Source organism: Diadema setosum, chromosome 15 (genome assembly GCF_964275005.1).
Source record: "Diadema setosum chromosome 15, eeDiaSeto1, whole genome shotgun sequence".
NCBI lineage: Eukaryota > Metazoa > Echinodermata > Echinoidea > Diadematoida > Diadematidae > Diadema > Diadema setosum.
The window spans coordinates 33,836,898-33,855,340 of NC_092699.1; the positions used below are offsets into that span (position 1 = coordinate 33,836,898).

At 42.6% G+C, this 18,443-nt stretch overlaps 1 protein-coding gene across 2 annotated transcripts in view; it reads left to right on the forward strand.

The window, feature by feature from the left end:
• The first annotated feature begins 1,089 nt into the window (after positions 1–1,089).
• The window catches only part of LOC140238867 (acyl-coenzyme A thioesterase THEM4-like), a 34,719-nt gene continuing 17,365 nt past the window's right edge, over positions 1,090–18,443 (forward strand). Inside the window, exons 1-4 of one of the 2 annotated variants that reach the window (XM_072318765.1) lie at positions 1,090–1,452; positions 7,822–8,111; positions 10,801–10,914; positions 11,777–11,874. In XM_072318765.1, the coding sequence (XP_072174866.1) occupies positions 1,129–1,452; positions 7,822–8,111; positions 10,801–10,914; positions 11,777–11,874 (826 nt within the window). In that variant the 5' untranslated portion in view covers positions 1,090–1,128. Of the gene's footprint in view, positions 1,453–7,821; positions 8,112–10,800; positions 10,915–11,776; positions 12,922–18,443 lie in introns of those variants that run through there. The other variant, XM_072318764.1, reaches the window with a different exon arrangement.

The following is an 18,443-nucleotide window of genomic DNA, read 5'->3' on the forward strand; positions in this document are numbered from 1 at the left end:
TTCTGAGACTTCATGAAATGAATTTTACTTCTACACATAGCTAAAAATGAGCGAATTTGGCCATACTAAAGATTTGTTCTTATCAGGCCTATGTAAAGACTAACGTAGTCTTTTATGTGATGACTTCATGAAACGGACGCCAGGTCAGAAAATTCAAGCTCGGCAGATTAGAGCCAAATCGTCCAGACCATCTTACAGTCCTCAAAACATCCCAAAGAGCGACTTCCAAGCAGTCGGTGTGACCCGTGATTGTGCTTGAAGCGGCGGGGAATGCTAAATTGCCATGGAATTATGTTACCTTATGTGCCAACTAATATGGTACCTCATCAGCTGACAAGCGAAAAAAAAAAGTCTTTACATATGTTTTTATTTTTGGTGACAAAATGCCCGATCGGCTGACAAGAAAAAACAAAACAAAACACTACAATAACAATGATTGTGATGCCCAGTCGCATTATGGTTCCCAATCGCACTAACATGGTTCCCATTTGCATTGTGGTGCCCAATTGCCCTACCTTTTTCATATGGATTATAGTGCCTAATCAACTGCTGACAAGCAAGCAAAAATAAATAAATAAATAAATAAATAACTAAAGGACCTCAAATTCTACGCTCCTATTAGCCACATGGCGCTCAATCGCCCAAACAAAACCGCACAAAAAAAAAAAAAAAAAAAACGTTTTCTTGACTTTTTATTGTCAATTTCCTCAAAAATTAGCGCACAAACTAACAAACCAACCAAAAAGAGGTACTGCAGTACACAAAACTCCTTGCGATTTCCTTTCTGTAGAAATTATTCTAGAATTATGCTAAAAAGAGCCAAATTATGCCTAGCATAATGTAAGATGCTGAAACGTCTAAAATATGCCAGAAAGCATTATTATTCTATACAATATCAATGCCAACTCTGGTAATTTGCTTCCAAGCGCCCGCACAAACTGAAGTCGGCCGGTAGATGGCGCAATATACGGCGGCACTGACGTACGTACGTACAGCTCCAGCCGGGCCGCGCACGTATGACCCTAGCATAGCAGCTAGCCCTTCTGCTTGTGCGGATTGCGAAATTTTATTGTAGTCCGGCACATTTGACTCGTCTCTGGTAGAGGAAAATTAATAATTGTCCAAATAATGACCTTTACTGGTGTACAAACCGTGCTGCGACACACAAGAACGTTGACATCGACCCAACAAAGCATTTCGCTGTGCTGGAACTCTCAATTAGCTTCCACGAGATTGAGTAAGCTTTCTACGTTCTCTACGAGCAAGAGGGGAGTGGTGGAAGGAACCAGCAGGGCCAGACGGTTTTACACGCATTCGTCGTGCAGGCGGGGTCCCGGGATTATTGCTCTAGGAGTCGCTGGCAGCGTGACTCTTGCAGCAGGAGCTCAAGGGAAGAAGCTGATAAGAATTTCCGGAGTTGCTGTCGGCCAAGCTCAGTCCTTTATGCTGAAGGTTTGTGCCAACTTGACTGCCGTTCATATGCTATAGGTATACGTCAGTCACCAGCTCAAATTGATTCAGCTTATTTTGCCATTCATTATTGTAACGTTAATTTCAGGTGTCCTTACACCACGGACCTAACTATACACAGCCCAGTCGCCGCTGTACATACGTAGCGCGACAGGGCTGTACCAACGAAGCTCCAAACACGAAGAGGGTCCAACGATAGCATGCGATCGGATTGAATTTTGATACTTTAGATCATTTTTTTGTCACTTCAAACTCATCTGACGAACAAAATGATAATGAGACTTCATATCTATGCTATGAATATTGAAATTTAGATTTGATAACTTACCTAAAATGATGGTTATATGCAGCATGTGTGAACGGTTCACGAACGGTACATCGTCTTTCACGCCAGGCCATTTCCAATATCCGGGAGGTCACATGATCTGAATGCCCTTTCAAAAGGTCGCGCTGTCGACCGTGCTGCTACACCAACACTCAAGCAGCGCATCGCACGCACGCAAAAGATTTCCGCAGAGATCAAGGCGCCATTTTGAATTCTGCAACGATGAACCCTGACGGTGTTAGGGAATCCGCCAGAAAGTATCATTTTTTGGTTCCACGGACTTATCACGAGGGCTCTCAATGGACTTACGAACCTTCTGTAATACAAGCATGCACTTAAGGTGAGTAACGTTTGGTAACGTGTACATTGTTTATAAAGAACGTAGGACCCTATAAATTTTCATAAGTTTTGTAGTTGTGTTGTGGTTCCCCACTTTGTAGGTGCCCGCTCGTTGGTCAGACGCTGTATTCGCGTAGCGTATTAACAGCGTCTGGTCGGGCTACCACGGACCTAGACCCCTAAACACGTGTAACAACTACTAGGCCCTCATGCTCACACACAGCTTTGCTTCGGACAAGTTTGGTAAACATGCTAGACTTCCATTGTAAATTTACATAGAGTAGGCCACGAGAATCCGGGGGCATCCCACGAGACCGACACCCACGAGTCATACGGTCCACGAGACCAACATCAATAATAGGTCCATGAGTCATACAGCCCACGAGTTATACGGCTCAGGAGTCATACAGCCCACGAGTTCGACACTACGCACAAAAGGCTCATGAGACCGACACCAAGCAAACATAGCCCATGAGACCGACACTAAGCAATAAAGGCTCATGAGACCGACACTAAGCAAAGAAAGCCCACGAGACCGACAGTAGGCAAAAAAGGCCCACGAGACCGACACTAAGCTAAATTAAGGCTCACGAGACCGACACTAAGCAAAGAAAGCCCACGAGACCGACAGTAGGCAAAGAAGGCCCACGAGACCGACAGAATAAACAGCGCCATGTCAATCACCTGTACAGGGTGTTCCATGAACGGAAAAATAACATACTGGCGGTTGTAATTTCGTCACGCTATCAATTGAAAGATGGTGACCATTTACATAATTATGAACGACATCAAACATGTATTTCTACATACTTCGGGGGGGGGGGGGGGGGCAAATGTGTCAGGGAGCAACATTGTTATCAAGTAGAAAAATAGAATTGTATTCTTCATGCCCCCCCCCCCAAAAAAAAAAAAAAAAAAATTAGAAGAATTACATGTAGTATTATTCTTCATCCCCCCCCCCAAAAAAAAAAAGAGACAAAAAAAAAAAACCACAAATGAATTAAAAAGAGGGCAAGAACAATGTATTGATTAATTTTAGAGCTTTAATAATGCCGTCGCGCTATTCTAAATAGGCTTTCCCAGGTTTTAGCTAGAAGATGGACAGGATATAATTTTTACCGCTTCTCTTTCCCGATTCACTAGTTACATTTTTGTACTTATTCTATTTTAGATATTCTACCCTCCTGCTTGGAAGTTTTGCAGTAAGATCTATTTGTAATTTTCTCTGTAACTATAGTGTAATGCTACTGATTAAAACGTTTTATATCGCAGGGATTCACCTCAATTTGTTGCTTGTGTTATTCTCCTCCAAACAGTACATTTTTTTTCGTGAAATACAATAGCTGTTTTCCTGGATGCAACTAATTTTTCCCGAATCCCTTACGGTACCTTAATAGACGATTACGTTATTATTTTTTTTTTTTGTTAATCAATACTAATTCAACACCCTCGCAGGTTTACTGTGGCAAGATCTGTTACACACTTTTACTGTACATGTACTTTCTTCATTTTTTCACAAACAAACACCCATGGATGCAAACACAATTAAAGATCCTGATCATTTCGGGGGGGGGGGGGGGGGGGGGGGGCAACTGATGGGGTTACACCCTGCCGGAGATGGCAACTCTTCTTTTCCATCTCTCATATCTTCCTATGCTATTATCAGGACACCCTATACAATTTATTGGTCTATAGGTGGCGCTGTTCATCCTGTCGGTCTCGTGGGCCTTCTTTGCTTAATGTTGGTCTCGTGAACCTCTTTTGCGTAATGTCGGTCTCGTGAGCCTTGTATGCGTAACGCCGGTCTCGTGGACCTTTTAAGTGTAGTGTCGGTCTCGTGGGCTTTGATTGCTTACTGTCGGTCTCATGAGCCTTTTGTGCGTAGTGTCGGTCTCGTGAGCCGTATAACTCCTGGGCTTATTTTACTTGATGTCGAACTCGTGGGCTTTACTTACTCAGTGTCGAACTCGTGGGCTGTATAACTGGTGGGCTGTATGACTTGTGAGCTGTATGACTCGTGGGATGTACACGTATTACTTGTGAGCTGTATAACTTGTGGGCTGTAAGACTCGTGGGTGTCGGTCTCGTGACGTGCACCCGAGAATCCTACCTAGACAGTAGACGGATGGTATCTGTCTCTTCACGGTGGGCTTCTTAAGAAACGGGGGGCTGACCATATACATGCCCCAACGTTAGATAAGAAGCCCACCATGATCAGAGACAGATACCGCTTGACCATTGGTCCAAGAGACTTTTAACTATGATACTCTGAACCCTGTTGGTTGAGTGTCGCTGTAGAGAAGTCCGAGATGTATGAGAATCCCAATAAAAATGGGCATTATTGCATGATAGGTCCCCACTCCATTCACTGCCATTCATTTTGTCATAGCCAGGGACTTCTTTCATCCTCCATTTAGCCCGACCAGACGCTGTTAATACGCTGTGCGATTACCTGTCGCTACTTACAGCGACTGGGCTGTGTATAGTTAATCCTCCATAGACTTTGCACATACGTGTGTAGTGGAGACGCACATACAGAACGAGAGGGGACCAATATCACAATTTGGCCTAAAAATGTCTATAAGAGCTAGCAGTGTTCCTAGTAATTGAGTGAAATATGAGAAAGATTTTAATTCGTTAAGGAGGCGGACGGACTGATTTTCACACATTTCCTATAGACACTACCCTGGGGTGCTCCTTCACACAGTGTTGGTATGTATACTCGTTTGGGCTGGTCGCAGTTACATAGACACATACGCGAGTATTTAGGACTCGATCGTCCTCAATGGTTAAGGGGGCCAAGATACCTAACCAGCTTAGTATTTACTTTTAGTACTGTCTTTGCAATCATGCAGAGGTTGCAGAACTTGGTGGGGGGGGGGGGGGGGGGAGTTGATGCAGCTCCCCAACTTTGGTTTAAAAAAATAAATAAAAATGGCACACACACACAGAAAAACAAAACTTGGGGTATTTCAAAGGTTCTGTTTACCTTTGGGAGCAGTGATTTAAAAAATGTTGAAGATATCACATTTGATGCATATGTGTAGGCCAGTTGTATTCACAAAACATCCTATAATATAAAATTTGTGCAATAAAGCATAAAATATAAGGAGGTATCACAATTTTTCTCATTAAACCATAACTGTAGATGGTGGTAGTCTGAAAACATTTTTTTTTTTCTTAACTATCGTTCACATTTTCCCACTTTAAGAATTACTTAACATCAATTATGCTGATTCAAATTTTTACATTGGTTGTTTCTATTACTAACTCACATTTTAGAATGAATATTTTTTTATTTTTTTTTTTTGTTAATCAATACTAATTCAACACCCTCGCAGGTTTACTGTGGCAAGATCTGTTACACACTTTTACTGTACATGTACTTTCTTCATTTTTTCACAAACAAACACCCATGGATGCAAACACAATTAAAGATCCTGATCATTTCGGGGGGGGGGGGGGGGGGGGGGGGCAACTGATGGGGTTACACCCTGCCGGAGATGGCAACTCTTCTTTTCCATCTCTCATATCTTCCTATGCTATTATCAGGACACCCTATACAATTTATTGGTCTATAGGTGGCGCTGTTCATCCTGTCGGTCTCGTGGGCCTTCTTTGCTTAATGTTGGTCTCGTGAACCTCTTTTGCGTAATGTCGGTCTCGTGAGCCTTGTATGCGTAACGCCGGTCTCGTGGACCTTTTAAGTGTAGTGTCGGTCTCGTGGGCTTTGATTGCTTACTGTCGGTCTCATGAGCCTTTTGTGCGTAGTGTCGGTCTCGTGAGCCGTATAACTCCTGGGCTTATTTTACTTGATGTCGAACTCGTGGGCTTTACTTACTCAGTGTCGAACTCGTGGGCTGTATAACTGGTGGGCTGTATGACTTGTGAGCTGTATGACTCGTGGGATGTACACGTATTACTTGTGAGCTGTATAACTTGTGGGCTGTAAGACTCGTGGGTGTCGGTCTCGTGACGTGCACCCGAGAATCCTACCTAGACAGTAGACGGATGGTATCTGTCTCTTCACGGTGGGCTTCTTAAGAAACGGGGGGCTGACCATATACATGCCCCAACGTTAGATAAGAAGCCCACCATGATCAGAGACAGATACCGCTTGACCATTGGTCCAAGAGACTTTTAACTATGATACTCTGAACCCTGTTGGTTGAGTGTCGCTGTAGAGAAGTCCGAGATGTATGAGAATCCCAATAAAAATGGGCATTATTGCATGATAGGTCCCCACTCCATTCACTGCCATTCATTTTGTCATAGCCAGGGACTTCTTTCATCCTCCATTTAGCCCGACCAGACGCTGTTAATACGCTGTGCGATTACCTGTCGCTACTTACAGCGACTGGGCTGTGTATAGTTAATCCTCCATAGACTTTGCACATACGTGTGTAGTGGAGACGCACATACAGAACGAGAGGGGACCAATATCACAATTTGGCCTAAAAATGTCTATAAGAGCTAGCAGTGTTCCTAGTAATTGAGTGAAATATGAGAAAGATTTTAATTCGTTAAGGAGGCGGACGGACTGATTTTCACACATTTCCTATAGACACTACCCTGGGGTGCTCCTTCACACAGTGTTGGTATGTATACTCGTTTGGGCTGGTCGCAGTTACATAGACACATACGCGAGTATTTAGGACTCGATCGTCCTCAATGGTTAAGGGGGCCAAGATACCTAACCAGCTTAGTATTTACTTTTAGTACTGTCTTTGCAATCATGCAGAGGTTGCAGAACTTGGTGGGGGGGGGGGGGGGGGAGTTGATGCAGCTCCCCAACTTTGGTTTAAAAAAATAAATAAAAATGGCACACACACACAGAAAAACAAAACTTGGGGTATTTCAAAGGTTCTGTTTACCTTTGGGAGCAGTGATTTAAAAAATGTTGAAGATATCACATTTGATGCATATGTGTAGGCCAGTTGTATTCACAAAACATCCTATAATATAAAATTTGTGCAATAAAGCATAAAATATAAGGAGGTATCACAATTTTTCTCATTAAACCATAACTGTAGATGGTGGTAGTCTGAAAACATTTTTTTTTTCTTAACTATCGTTCACATTTTCCCACTTTAAGAATTACTTAACATCAATTATGCTGATTCAAATTTTTACATTGGTTGTTTCTATTACTAACTCACATTTTAGAATGAATATTTTGAAGCACTAATTAAGATGGGTTTTTGTTTCATCTGCAAATGGTAAATTTTGCCTTTAAGGATCCACCCAGAGATTCTTTCCGTTTGAGAGGGGGAGGTTGGAGAGACAGCGAGAGGGTCGGGTGTGATTAACCCTTGACTCCCTCAGGGCCCACAGCTCTCCCCCATGCACTTCTTCAATATGAAACTGAAAGATCAGTACTTCAACAAGTATATAATGGTTGTATCTTTTTTTTTTTTTCTGTGCCAAATTTCTAGAAATCTTGTTAAAAGTCTAACATTGTCAGTCATTTACATTAAATGATGGTCATGTGCTGTTTCAATTTTAACTTGTAAACAATGGATGTTATATACACCATCCCATCCACTGCTTCCCCCCCCCCCTCACCCCCCTCCCCACACACACACACCAGTTATTGACCACTGATATTATTAAGTATTCATCAATTGGTCAAAACACAAACTTTATGTAATGATCATTTTTCATCTCCCTTGAATGTGTTTATGCAGAGCTCTTCCTGTGCTGAAATGTCCAAGGTTCAAAGTTTTTCAGAGGAAGACCTGCCAGGCTGGACTGAAGCTTCAAGAGACTTGTACAATCAGTACACTGCCAGGCTGGTGGGGGAGGAAGGGTGGAAACTGCTCCGCACCTCCGTGGGCAGGGAGCGGAATGCTGGTTTGTTTACTCTGAGTCACCCCGAAGTCGGCGCAGTCTTCGAGTATGCCCTCTTCTTCAGTGAGGAGGAGGAGAAGCTAGTATGCATCATGCAGTTTGGGCCCAAAGCAGAGGGTCCACCAGGGTGAGATTTAAAGAATGATGATGATGGTGATAATGATGATACTCGACTTCGATGTGCAAGTGATCTTTTGAGTTGTGCTTCTCATATAGTAGGTGCATGTTTTGCATCATAACAGCAAGAGAAAAGAATTTCACAATTATATTATGCAGTCATATATTAGGCCAAGATGTGTTAGATTTATCTTAGTATGGACAGAGTAAAGTATACAACCTGGTCATCATTTTTTTTTTTTTTTTTGAGTTATGGCCAAGTACAGCAATGCTTTATCCCTAAAAGCATGCTGGCTGTCTATTACCCCACCATCCAGAGGAGAAGATGGGACTGTGGAATGCCCAAAGCAGGCATTTGCCCATTGTTTGTCTTTATTTGGTCTGCTGTCTGTCCCAAGTGTCAAAATTTATGTTTAATTCTAACTTTGTGATCTTTTCTTACGCTTGCAACCACACTTTTTGTCGGGGATGCATCTGAGATGTTGGTGTTGTGTTGCTATTCAAGTTTCAAACTAAAATTAAACATGTAGATCAGAGTCCACAAATGTTGGAGTTCCATGTCCACCTCTGGAATATTCCAAAAAGTTGGGGACAGATACATTGTATGTAAGGAGTTCACGAAGAGCCTACCTCAGGATCTTTTTTTTTTTTTTTTTTTTGGGTAGTATTTTGCTGAAAGGAAAGCCTGAATTTTGAGGAGAAATACTTCCTAGGTTTTGACTGTCGTGATTTTTTTCTTTGAGATGCCCCTGTCATGTAAGATAAACTTGTACATTGTACAATTGACATAATTCCAGGAGTTTACTCCAAGTCTTTAATTGAATTGAATTGGTGTGATGTGTTGACTGTAAGATTTAATAGCAGCTCAAAGGTTTAAAAACTCAGTTTACAATAAGAATATAAAGATTACAATACATGTACTCACAACCTTGTAACAGTTAACTCTTTATGTGCCACGTTCGCACGTCCGACTCAGTCGACGCCGTGCCAACTTCGCATATTCTGCTCAACAAACAAAGCCGCCAAAACCGATTGATAAATCGCTAATCCCACGGTACAGTGAAAGCGTTTCTTGCGCTTTTGTTCCTCTCACATACGGCTTGCATTCTAAGTGGTGATTGACTATCAAGCGGTGATCCCGACTAGATTTGCGTGTACATTGTAAGTTTCTGTCACGGTTTTATGTGCAAAAGTCATGCCTTTACAGTAATGTAGCAACTGGTCATTCTAAAGACAAACTGAGAATAGATTTGTCATACAATTTATATCGAAGCAAAGTTTGGCATTCCTCTGTAACTTTGCTGACTATTATGTCAACCTTAAAGGTAGGGAATCCCATTTGCATGCCTAATCCCATTTGCACGCCTCAAATGAAGAGTTGTATAAATACAGTGGTATGTTGAAGAGAGTATCATTTTAGAAACTCCCATAAAGTATTGAAAGTGGAAGGTGACATTTAGTACATTTTTATTGACCGTTAAATTTTGAATTGAAATTTTTTCGGGGCTCACCGTAAATTCCAGTACATTACTAGGCTACCTTTGCAGACCCATGCACTGCATGTGTGTCCATCATGTATATTTTGTGAATAAAGTTCATCAAAACTTACAAACATTTCTATATACATTCTTGCCACACACTCTATATCAGCTCTTATACTTTTAGATGTTGTGTTTATAGATAAAAAAATACAGAAGACTGCAACAAAAAGGCTTAAGTGTGGCTGACACACAGAACTACTGAGTAGTTGAGTTTTGTGCATTATTCAAATTGTAGATAACTGTTGACTTCCAAATTTCTCAGCAGTGGCCTAAACAAGTCCCCTGAGGTTCATATTTAATGTTTTGCTGCATTTTGGGAGGTCTGTAAAAGGTATCCCCTACCTTTAACAGAAATTTGTAGAAGTTATACGAATTGGAAAAGCAGAATTCTTTCTCAAAGCATGGCTACTTTTGTGTCTCAGAATAACGTGGCACACAGGGGGTTTCCACCATGGCACATAAGAGTTTAAAATGGACTATTAATACAATTTAGAAAATACGCGTGTAATTATCATACATCTGTGTTAACCAACAATTATACAGGTGAAAATAACAATCCGTAATTACATAATCCTCCTTTTTACATCACTGGATTATTGCTTAGGACAGGGACAGTGGATAGTCTTGAGCACACAGGAGAAGTCTGCACAGAAAAAAAAGAAGGAAACTTATGTCCATGAAGAATTAAAAACTTATATATATATATATATATATATATGAAGAGTTTGTTTGCAAAAACCGATAAGTCCATATTTGCCAAATGGAGATATTTGCGATTAAAGTTCAAGAAAAATAAAGAGAATAATAAGAAAATTTTTGCTTCTTTTGACCATAACTTCAAAAATATACCTTTATATGTAGTGATCAATATATCATTTAAAAGGTATTATTTTGTACTTTTTGACAGAGATCGTACTTCAAAATCTTAAAAAATGGACATCGGTTTTTGCAAACAAACCCTTCATATATACAAACATTAAGTTAAAACTGGAGAGTCTATGAAATTAATAGCATGAAAATGATATAAATGGTTATTATTCATCTCAAATGCATCAAGTTGAATTTGTGGCTTTAATCAAAAGAACACACCATGAAATATTGTGTGAATGCTTGAGCAGGGGATAAATTTTGTTTGAATTTTTCCATATGACTACACAGTTTCGTCCACGGGGGAGCTATAGCAACGGCTGCTGACATATGTGCAGGTGTGATGCTGAATACGGGCATGCAAGTTACTAGTGTAACAGCCAGCCTTACTACTAATTACAAACGGTAAGCTTTCCAGACAATCTAACACATTGTAGTAAATAATTCAATTTCTGTTCATTAATAATGCAGTGCCTGTATATTTCTTTGAGTAATTATCAATATGTTATGTGTGTGTGTGTGTGTGTATGCATAAAATCAATAAATAATTCTAAGATTAAAAAGGTTAATGCAATCTTGGGTCTAGTGGGTGTTGTCTATTGGTATTGGCAATCAAAAAAATTAAAAGTACGATTTTTTTGTGTTGCGGTGAATACGAAATGAGGGTGGCAGTGAAAGTTTGGTGCTACTGTTACTGAAGATTTAGCATGTTTAGCCATCAGAATTCATGGTGTGCAATGCTGAAAATACAGACATCCTTTAGAAAACTCTCTTTCTTTTTAAATGCCCCTCTGAAATTAAACCCAATCATTGTCCTCCCTGAAATGAAGTTACTTATTGATGTAATACTAGAGAAAAGTGTCATCCTTGTGATGATATTTATTTGACTATTTTACTTTTCAAAGATGCAAACTCATACATGATTAAAAACACTAGAGAAGACCCAGTTTTAATGGATTACTCGGTAGGCCCTACTTGTGGCAGTAATCCCAATCTTAGCTCCATGGAAGTCATACTGGGATGGAGATCAGGTCATGTGCCTGTGGAGGTGCCAAAGTGCCTAGATTGTGCTGTCTCTGGTATGTACAATAAAATAATATGACACCATGGTACAATGTTATCGAATATCAAATAGTATTTACAAATCAACATGTCATCTAACTTGAGAGACATTTAATTGGTAAAATTCTGTATGCAATATAAATCTGTGTAAAATGAACCCAAGTCTAAGTACAAGGGACTCATTTTCTTGATTTACTTGAAACAGACCCATTCCTCTTGGTTCCTCTGTGATCATCGAGACAAAGCTGGACAGGGTGGAAGGACGAAAGTACTTTGTCACTGGCACAATCAAGAGTCCGGATGGTACTACATTGTTTGATACCATTTCAGCTTTATTTGTAAGAGTTGGTAACAAATAAGTCTGTTTAAGATGCTTTGTTTCAAGAAGTTCCTATCTAGGTTGTCTCCATATCTGATATGATATGATACTTTGGGGTAATACCAGTTAAAGGGACTGTACAGTTCCCAACCTTAGCTCCATGGAAGTCATACTGGGATGGAGATGAGGCCCGGCCCGGCCTTTTCTCAGTGTAAACACAAACTGGGCCGAATGTGGTACCAAATTTAGTCTGGCTTCCAAACCCTCTGCCTGTACTATTTCGCTATTTAAGATATTAACGCCCTCAACGTCAAAAACTAGTATAGTAAAGGTGGTTTTGTCCTGCAGAGGCCTTTGCCTTCAGCAAAGGCAGCAACTTTGTCGCCGCGGAGTCCAGTTGGCAAAGGGACTATACCACATTGCGACCGGCGCGGCGCCCTCCCAATAATAGTGTTTGTTTACAAGCAGAGCGCTACTACGACAAAATATTGAAAGGTTTGAATTAAAAGCCCGAGCCGAGCCCGGCACTGTAAACAGACAAAATTGTGGGGCCAAGTACCCGGGCTCGGCTGCGGCTCAGCCCAGCCCTGCACTGTAAACGGGGTCCTAGTATCCAGTAGACCGTTTCTTTTTCTTTTCCAACAACCTCGTAACTAAGCATTTTTCATTCACCTGCTCTCTCACATTGATTTCCATAGACAAGAATTGGCTTAGTCGTTATTAGGCAGGGCAAGCCTTTTACAAGCTTTGTGGTTGTTGAGGGCAACTTTTGTGAACAAAGCATGTATAAAATCTGAATACATTACAGAACTGGTCCATTACAGCTGAGAGGTGAATGTGTAATATGCTGCGATGTGTAACTTTTCAGGCATGTACAGCTGTATTGATTTACTGCCAATTTTTTAAACTTTAAATACACCTGTATTTCTAATATATATCATGATATTATATTTGTATAAAGTGCAGATTGCAGTACATGTATATTAATGAGCATGTTTATCTGAAAATATGACAAAGATATGTGAGAAAATAAAGCATATTATATGTCTCAGAGTCTTTCCTTACCTTATACAGTCCAGCTTGCTTGTGGGTTGAGAGGAACAAAATGGCCGAATTCCCAACTTCGCCCAGATTTAGTCCATGAGTTCTTGAAACTATGGAATGTCTAGTCCACCGTCTAAACTCAAGCCCACTTAGAATTTCCTAAACGGCGGATTATATAATTCAGAAGATGATCTAAAACAAACTCGCCATATTACATACATGTAATATATATATATATATATATATATATATATATATATATCATATTTATATGTTGAGAATTCACGTATTGGCTCACCGAAGAAATGAAGAAATAAACTGGTAATGCATTTTTTTGCCAATAAAGAATGAGTTTATTTGACTCAAATTTTCAGCGGCCTGCGCCTTCTTCAGGAGTCTTGACAATTTGAGTCGAATAAACTCATTCTTTATTGGCAAAAAACGCATTACCAGTTTATTTCTTCATTTATATATATATGTAACGCCCGTGTTTCGTTGCAAGCGCGACAGCTAACAGCGCACTTGCTTTCCTGTGTGTATAGTCGTAGCCTGCTTGTGGGTAAGGGGACGCAGGGGGCGTTCACTCAACAAAAAGAAGAAGAAGGGGGGGGGGTGACGATGCAAGAACGGGTCCCTAACCTCGCGAGATATGACACCTGTATAGAGAGCAGGGGGAGAACACATCTGGCTTGATCAACACAGTTCTGCAAAGTCTTTATTCACGTTCAACATGATACATAATACTTTCAATTTACAAAAAACCAACAATCGCAAGTTTCACATACACTATGTACACTGACATTACATACAACGCATTATCCAAACTACCCCTTAGTACTATTAACTACATGTTACTCTATCACCAGATGTCCTATTACATTTACTATTTCTCATTAACTCAAACTTCATTTCTGTACACATTGGCTTAACTTATCTCTATATATATACATTACATACACGCTCTCAACTACACTCAACAGAATACTGTACATTGGTAAAAGCCCCGATGCAGAACCTTGCCATGGATTAAGCACTTTGTAAACTCACAAACTAAAATAAAAGCTAAGGCGAGAAGACGCTGGGCTCCCCAGCGTTTAAAAAGCCAAAAAAGTGTACAAAAGAAGTGTTAACCAGCGTGTGCGTGAACATATACTATACAAAAAGTTAGCTCCTCTTTTCGCCTCTTCCAGGCCTAGAGAAAAGGAGATGGGGAGAGACTCCCCCCATTAAGACTTTGAAACAAAAGAGCTACCAGCACATCTTTCCGGCCTCCACAGAGGTAAAGAAACTTGACAATGGCCCTCCGCCGTAGTGCGGTCTTAAAAAGCCGTGGTCAGCCGGCACAGTCTACTCGCGCAGACCCCATTCATACTATAACATACAAACGCACACACATACACACACACCCACAACACACAAGCAATCACACACAATCACACACACACGCACACACATGCACACACAGATGCTACCCTCTACATAACATGATATTGTATGGTATGCTAAGAAAAGCCACGAGTTCCTTCACATGCAATGTAAGTTCAGGATTAAACGAAAGGCTATCCATTATATACAGCATGTACTTTGATTTTGACACTCTACATAGGCCTACATTGAATATTGCGACGGACCTATCTCATAAAATATTCATCGACATATAAATGAATTAAGCTGTCGATAATATGACAGCATTATCAAAATCGCTAACGCTTAACTTACCAATATATGATTACCGCCACAGTATCTCGCAACTGAGCCAGTTACCAAATGCAAATTTGTTAAAGATAACTCCAGGTCAATCCCTAACTCATTGAATATATCAAGGCTATAGAAAAGTGAGAATAATGTATACATCTCATCGGTTGTTTTCAACAACTGGAATAAACTACTATTGCAGGACAGCGACCAGAAGTTAACTGCATTAGTAAAATCATAACTTCATATATTATAACTTGATATAACGGATTCTCAACCATATCTATAATTTGGTAATCCTGTGATTATCAAAACACAACATACTCATTAATGGCATGTCAATGTGTGAAACATACAGAGATAGCAAGAGAGTATATGAAGTAGAATAATTCTTACCTGTATAGAGAGCAGGGGGAGAACACATCTGGCTTGATCAACACAGTTCTGCAAAGTGAAGAACTTGTGCTGACCCACGCCAGATGATGTTCATTCAGCTCTCAGGTAAGAAAGGGATTTGTTTACAAAACAAACGCCGGGTGCTAAGGTGGTCGCCTGGTGGCCTTTTCATCAGGAAACAAAAGAGTTTACCAAGGAGGGAACTTGAACTCAGACTAGAGCAACTGTATGTTCTCCAACATACCCGTGTTACATCCTCCCCATCATTATTGAATGACGTCCTCGTCATGAACAAATTAAAAATTGAAATTATATCAAATGCAATACATAAAATCAATAATTTTGCTCGTCACATCTGCAGGTACAGCAAGGTGATCGTCTTTGAACACTGCAAATACATGCTTTTGTATCGAGCACTTAACATAGTATCCAATGAATACTGATAAAGATTGCAATTGCAAAAAGAGGAATATTTCGAAACCAAATATGAAAATTTTGTGTATACCCCTGATTTTGCTCCCCAAACGTTAACCTATTTCACCCTTCTTATGCCAATCTATCTTTCCTTCTTCCATCTCCCTCCCCTCTACTGAAAAAGTCGCCGTCCTCGGAGACTTAACCATTAAATATATGAATCACTAAATATTTACATTTGGAGTTGTCAAACTTTTAACAAAGTTGCAAGCAGCACGAAAAGCGTCCTGCATTGCTGTGAGTTGGTTTATATTTCCCAGGCTCGTGTATTGCAGACGCTCCACAGGCTGTCTTTGTCTGCGGCTGCGTACCCTCAGTTGACTGTCCTCGTCTACTTGGTCTGCGCTGGAAACAGTCGTGTTGCCGTGTTGTGACGTCTCGCTCGCTGCCTCGGCGGTTGGCTGGCTAGTGACGACCCCCGGAGTGTGCTGGTCGTCGTCTTCGGCTGGCATGTTGATCACCACGTCCTGCCCGTCATCCATCGGAGCCTGTCGTCCCTCGCCGTCGTCAGCGGGAATGGTGGACTGGCCGTCACATGTCTCCTGGTCCTCTGTCGCTGGATGGGGCTGAGTGGTTTCGGTGGTAGGCTGCAGTCCATCTGATTGAACTGGGGTGTCCGGAACATTTCGCTGCTCTATGGGTTGAGTGTTGCGTACACCACCATAGACGAAGGTCTGGCCCACCTCCTCCACGTCAGTCTCCGGCGTCTCCATCTCACGGATATCGTCTGAGGATGTCAGAATCTCGGCTGGTAGAGGAAGCTCCGCAGTATCATGGCACTCAGTCGGGAGAAAGTTGCATCGAGTCAGGAGGTTGCGGTGTAGAGTGCGTTCAGTCTCAGCACCCTCTCGCTGAACAACATAGACAAGTTCACTCACTTTTTTGGTGACCACGTACGGATGAGGCTCCCACTTGTCCGACAGCTTGTGCTTTCCTTGAAATGCGACCCGTTTCACCAGTACTCGGTCGCCTGGGTGCAGAGGGTCGTCACGGGATCGTCGGTCGTAGAATGCCTTTTGTCGGTCGCTGGCTTTCTTCGCCAATGCACTGGTGCGTGCATAGGCAGAGGCTAAGTTATCACGAAGATTCTGCACGAATCCGTCGTGGTCAAGGTCGTCGTCGATTGTAGTCCGGTCTAGTAGTAGGTCGATTGGTAGTCGTGGGTGTCGTCCAAACATGAGGAAGAATGGGGCATACCCCGTCGACTCATGCTTGGTACAATTGTAGGCATGGGTCAGGGTCTCGACGTGGCTCTTCCAGTCTCTCTTCTCCTCGGGATCAAGGGAGCGTATGAGGTGGATGAGGGTCCTATTAAAGCGTTCGGTCATCCCATTTCCCTGTGGATGATAGGAAGTGGTTCGGGACTTGGTAATACCGGCCAGCTTACATAGCTCCCTCACGACGCCACTTTCGAAGCTTCTCCCCTGGTCAGACAGCAGCCTCTCTGGAAATCCAAAGTTACATATATACTTCGACCACAGTACCTGAGCAACCGTTGATGCCTTCTGGTCGCGTGTCGGGTAGGCCTTAGAGAAGCGTGTAAAATGGTCGGTTAGAACCAACACATTCTCAATCCCACCCTTTGACTTCTCGAGAGTCAGGAAGTCCATTGACACCAGTTCCAGTGGCCGACTCGTCTGGATGGTGGTGAGGGGAGCCCTATGGCTTGCCTTCGCAGATCGTCTGAGACTGCAACGTTCACAAGAACTGCACCACTCCTTCACAGTCTCCTCCATCTTAGGCCAGTAGAATCGCTCCCTTAGGAGGTCCAGCGTGCGCTCTGGTCCCACGTGACCCATCCTGTCATGGAGTTCCTGCATCGCCATTGGTCGAAGTGTTGTGGGCAGCACCAGCTGAGTGACATCTCTCCCTTCCTTCGCTATCGTCCTGACAAGGAGGCCATCGCGTAGGGATAGACGCTCCCACTGCCATAACAAGTTCTTGACCTGGCTGGGAAGTTGAGCTCGATGACGCCTAGGTGGCTTGGTTGACTCCCTGATGTACTCGATCACAGCCGCCATGCCGTCATCATCTGATTGCGCCCTCTGGAGTTCCTGTACGCTCATTGATGGCAGGGCCTCGAAGTGCGGTTGAGGAACTTTGACCTGTTGGGCAATTTGGGCAGTGGGGACAGCAGGTTCAACGTTACTATCATCACCTGGGCGGGATGGGGAGAGGTCCTTCTTGTCGGGGGCTGGCAACCGAGAAAGCGCGTCTGCGTTGGCGTTAGCCTTCCCAGACCGGTAGACCACCTGGAAGTCATAGTTGGCCAATTCAGCTGCCCAGCGTTGACCTGTCGCGTCTAGTTTGGCAGAGGAGGTGGCATACTTCAGCGGGTTGTTGTCTGTGAATACAACGAACTTGTTACCGTACAAGAAGTCCTTGAACTTGTCTGTGACCGCCCACTTCAGTGCCAGGTACTCGAGCTTGTGGGCTGGATACCTCGTCTCTGCTGGGCTGAGGCCTCTGCTGCCATATGCGATGACCCTCTGTACGCCATCTTGTTTCTGGGAGAGAACGGCTCCGAGTCCCAGTCCAGACGCATCTGTCTCTAGGGTGAACGGCAACGAGTAGTCTGCGTACCCGAGGATCGGCGCAGAAGTGAGCCTCTTCTTCAACTCAGCGAACGCAGCTTCACACTCATCAGACCATTCATAGGGAACCGGCGCAGCTGTCTTCTTCCCTCTCTTCTTCCTTGGGTCGCCGCTTGTCAGACGGTACAGCGGGGCCGCGATCTCAGAGTACGACTTGACATACCTGCGATAGTACCCGCAGAATCCGAGGAACTGCTGCACTTCCTTCTTGTTACGTGGTCGTGGCCAATCAGCTACCTTCGCCAGCTTCTCCGGGTCAGTCGCTACTCCCTTTGCGGAGACAATGTGCCCAAGGTAGCCAACCTCTCTCTGCAGTATACGGCACTTGGAAGGTTTGAGTTTCAGGCCGT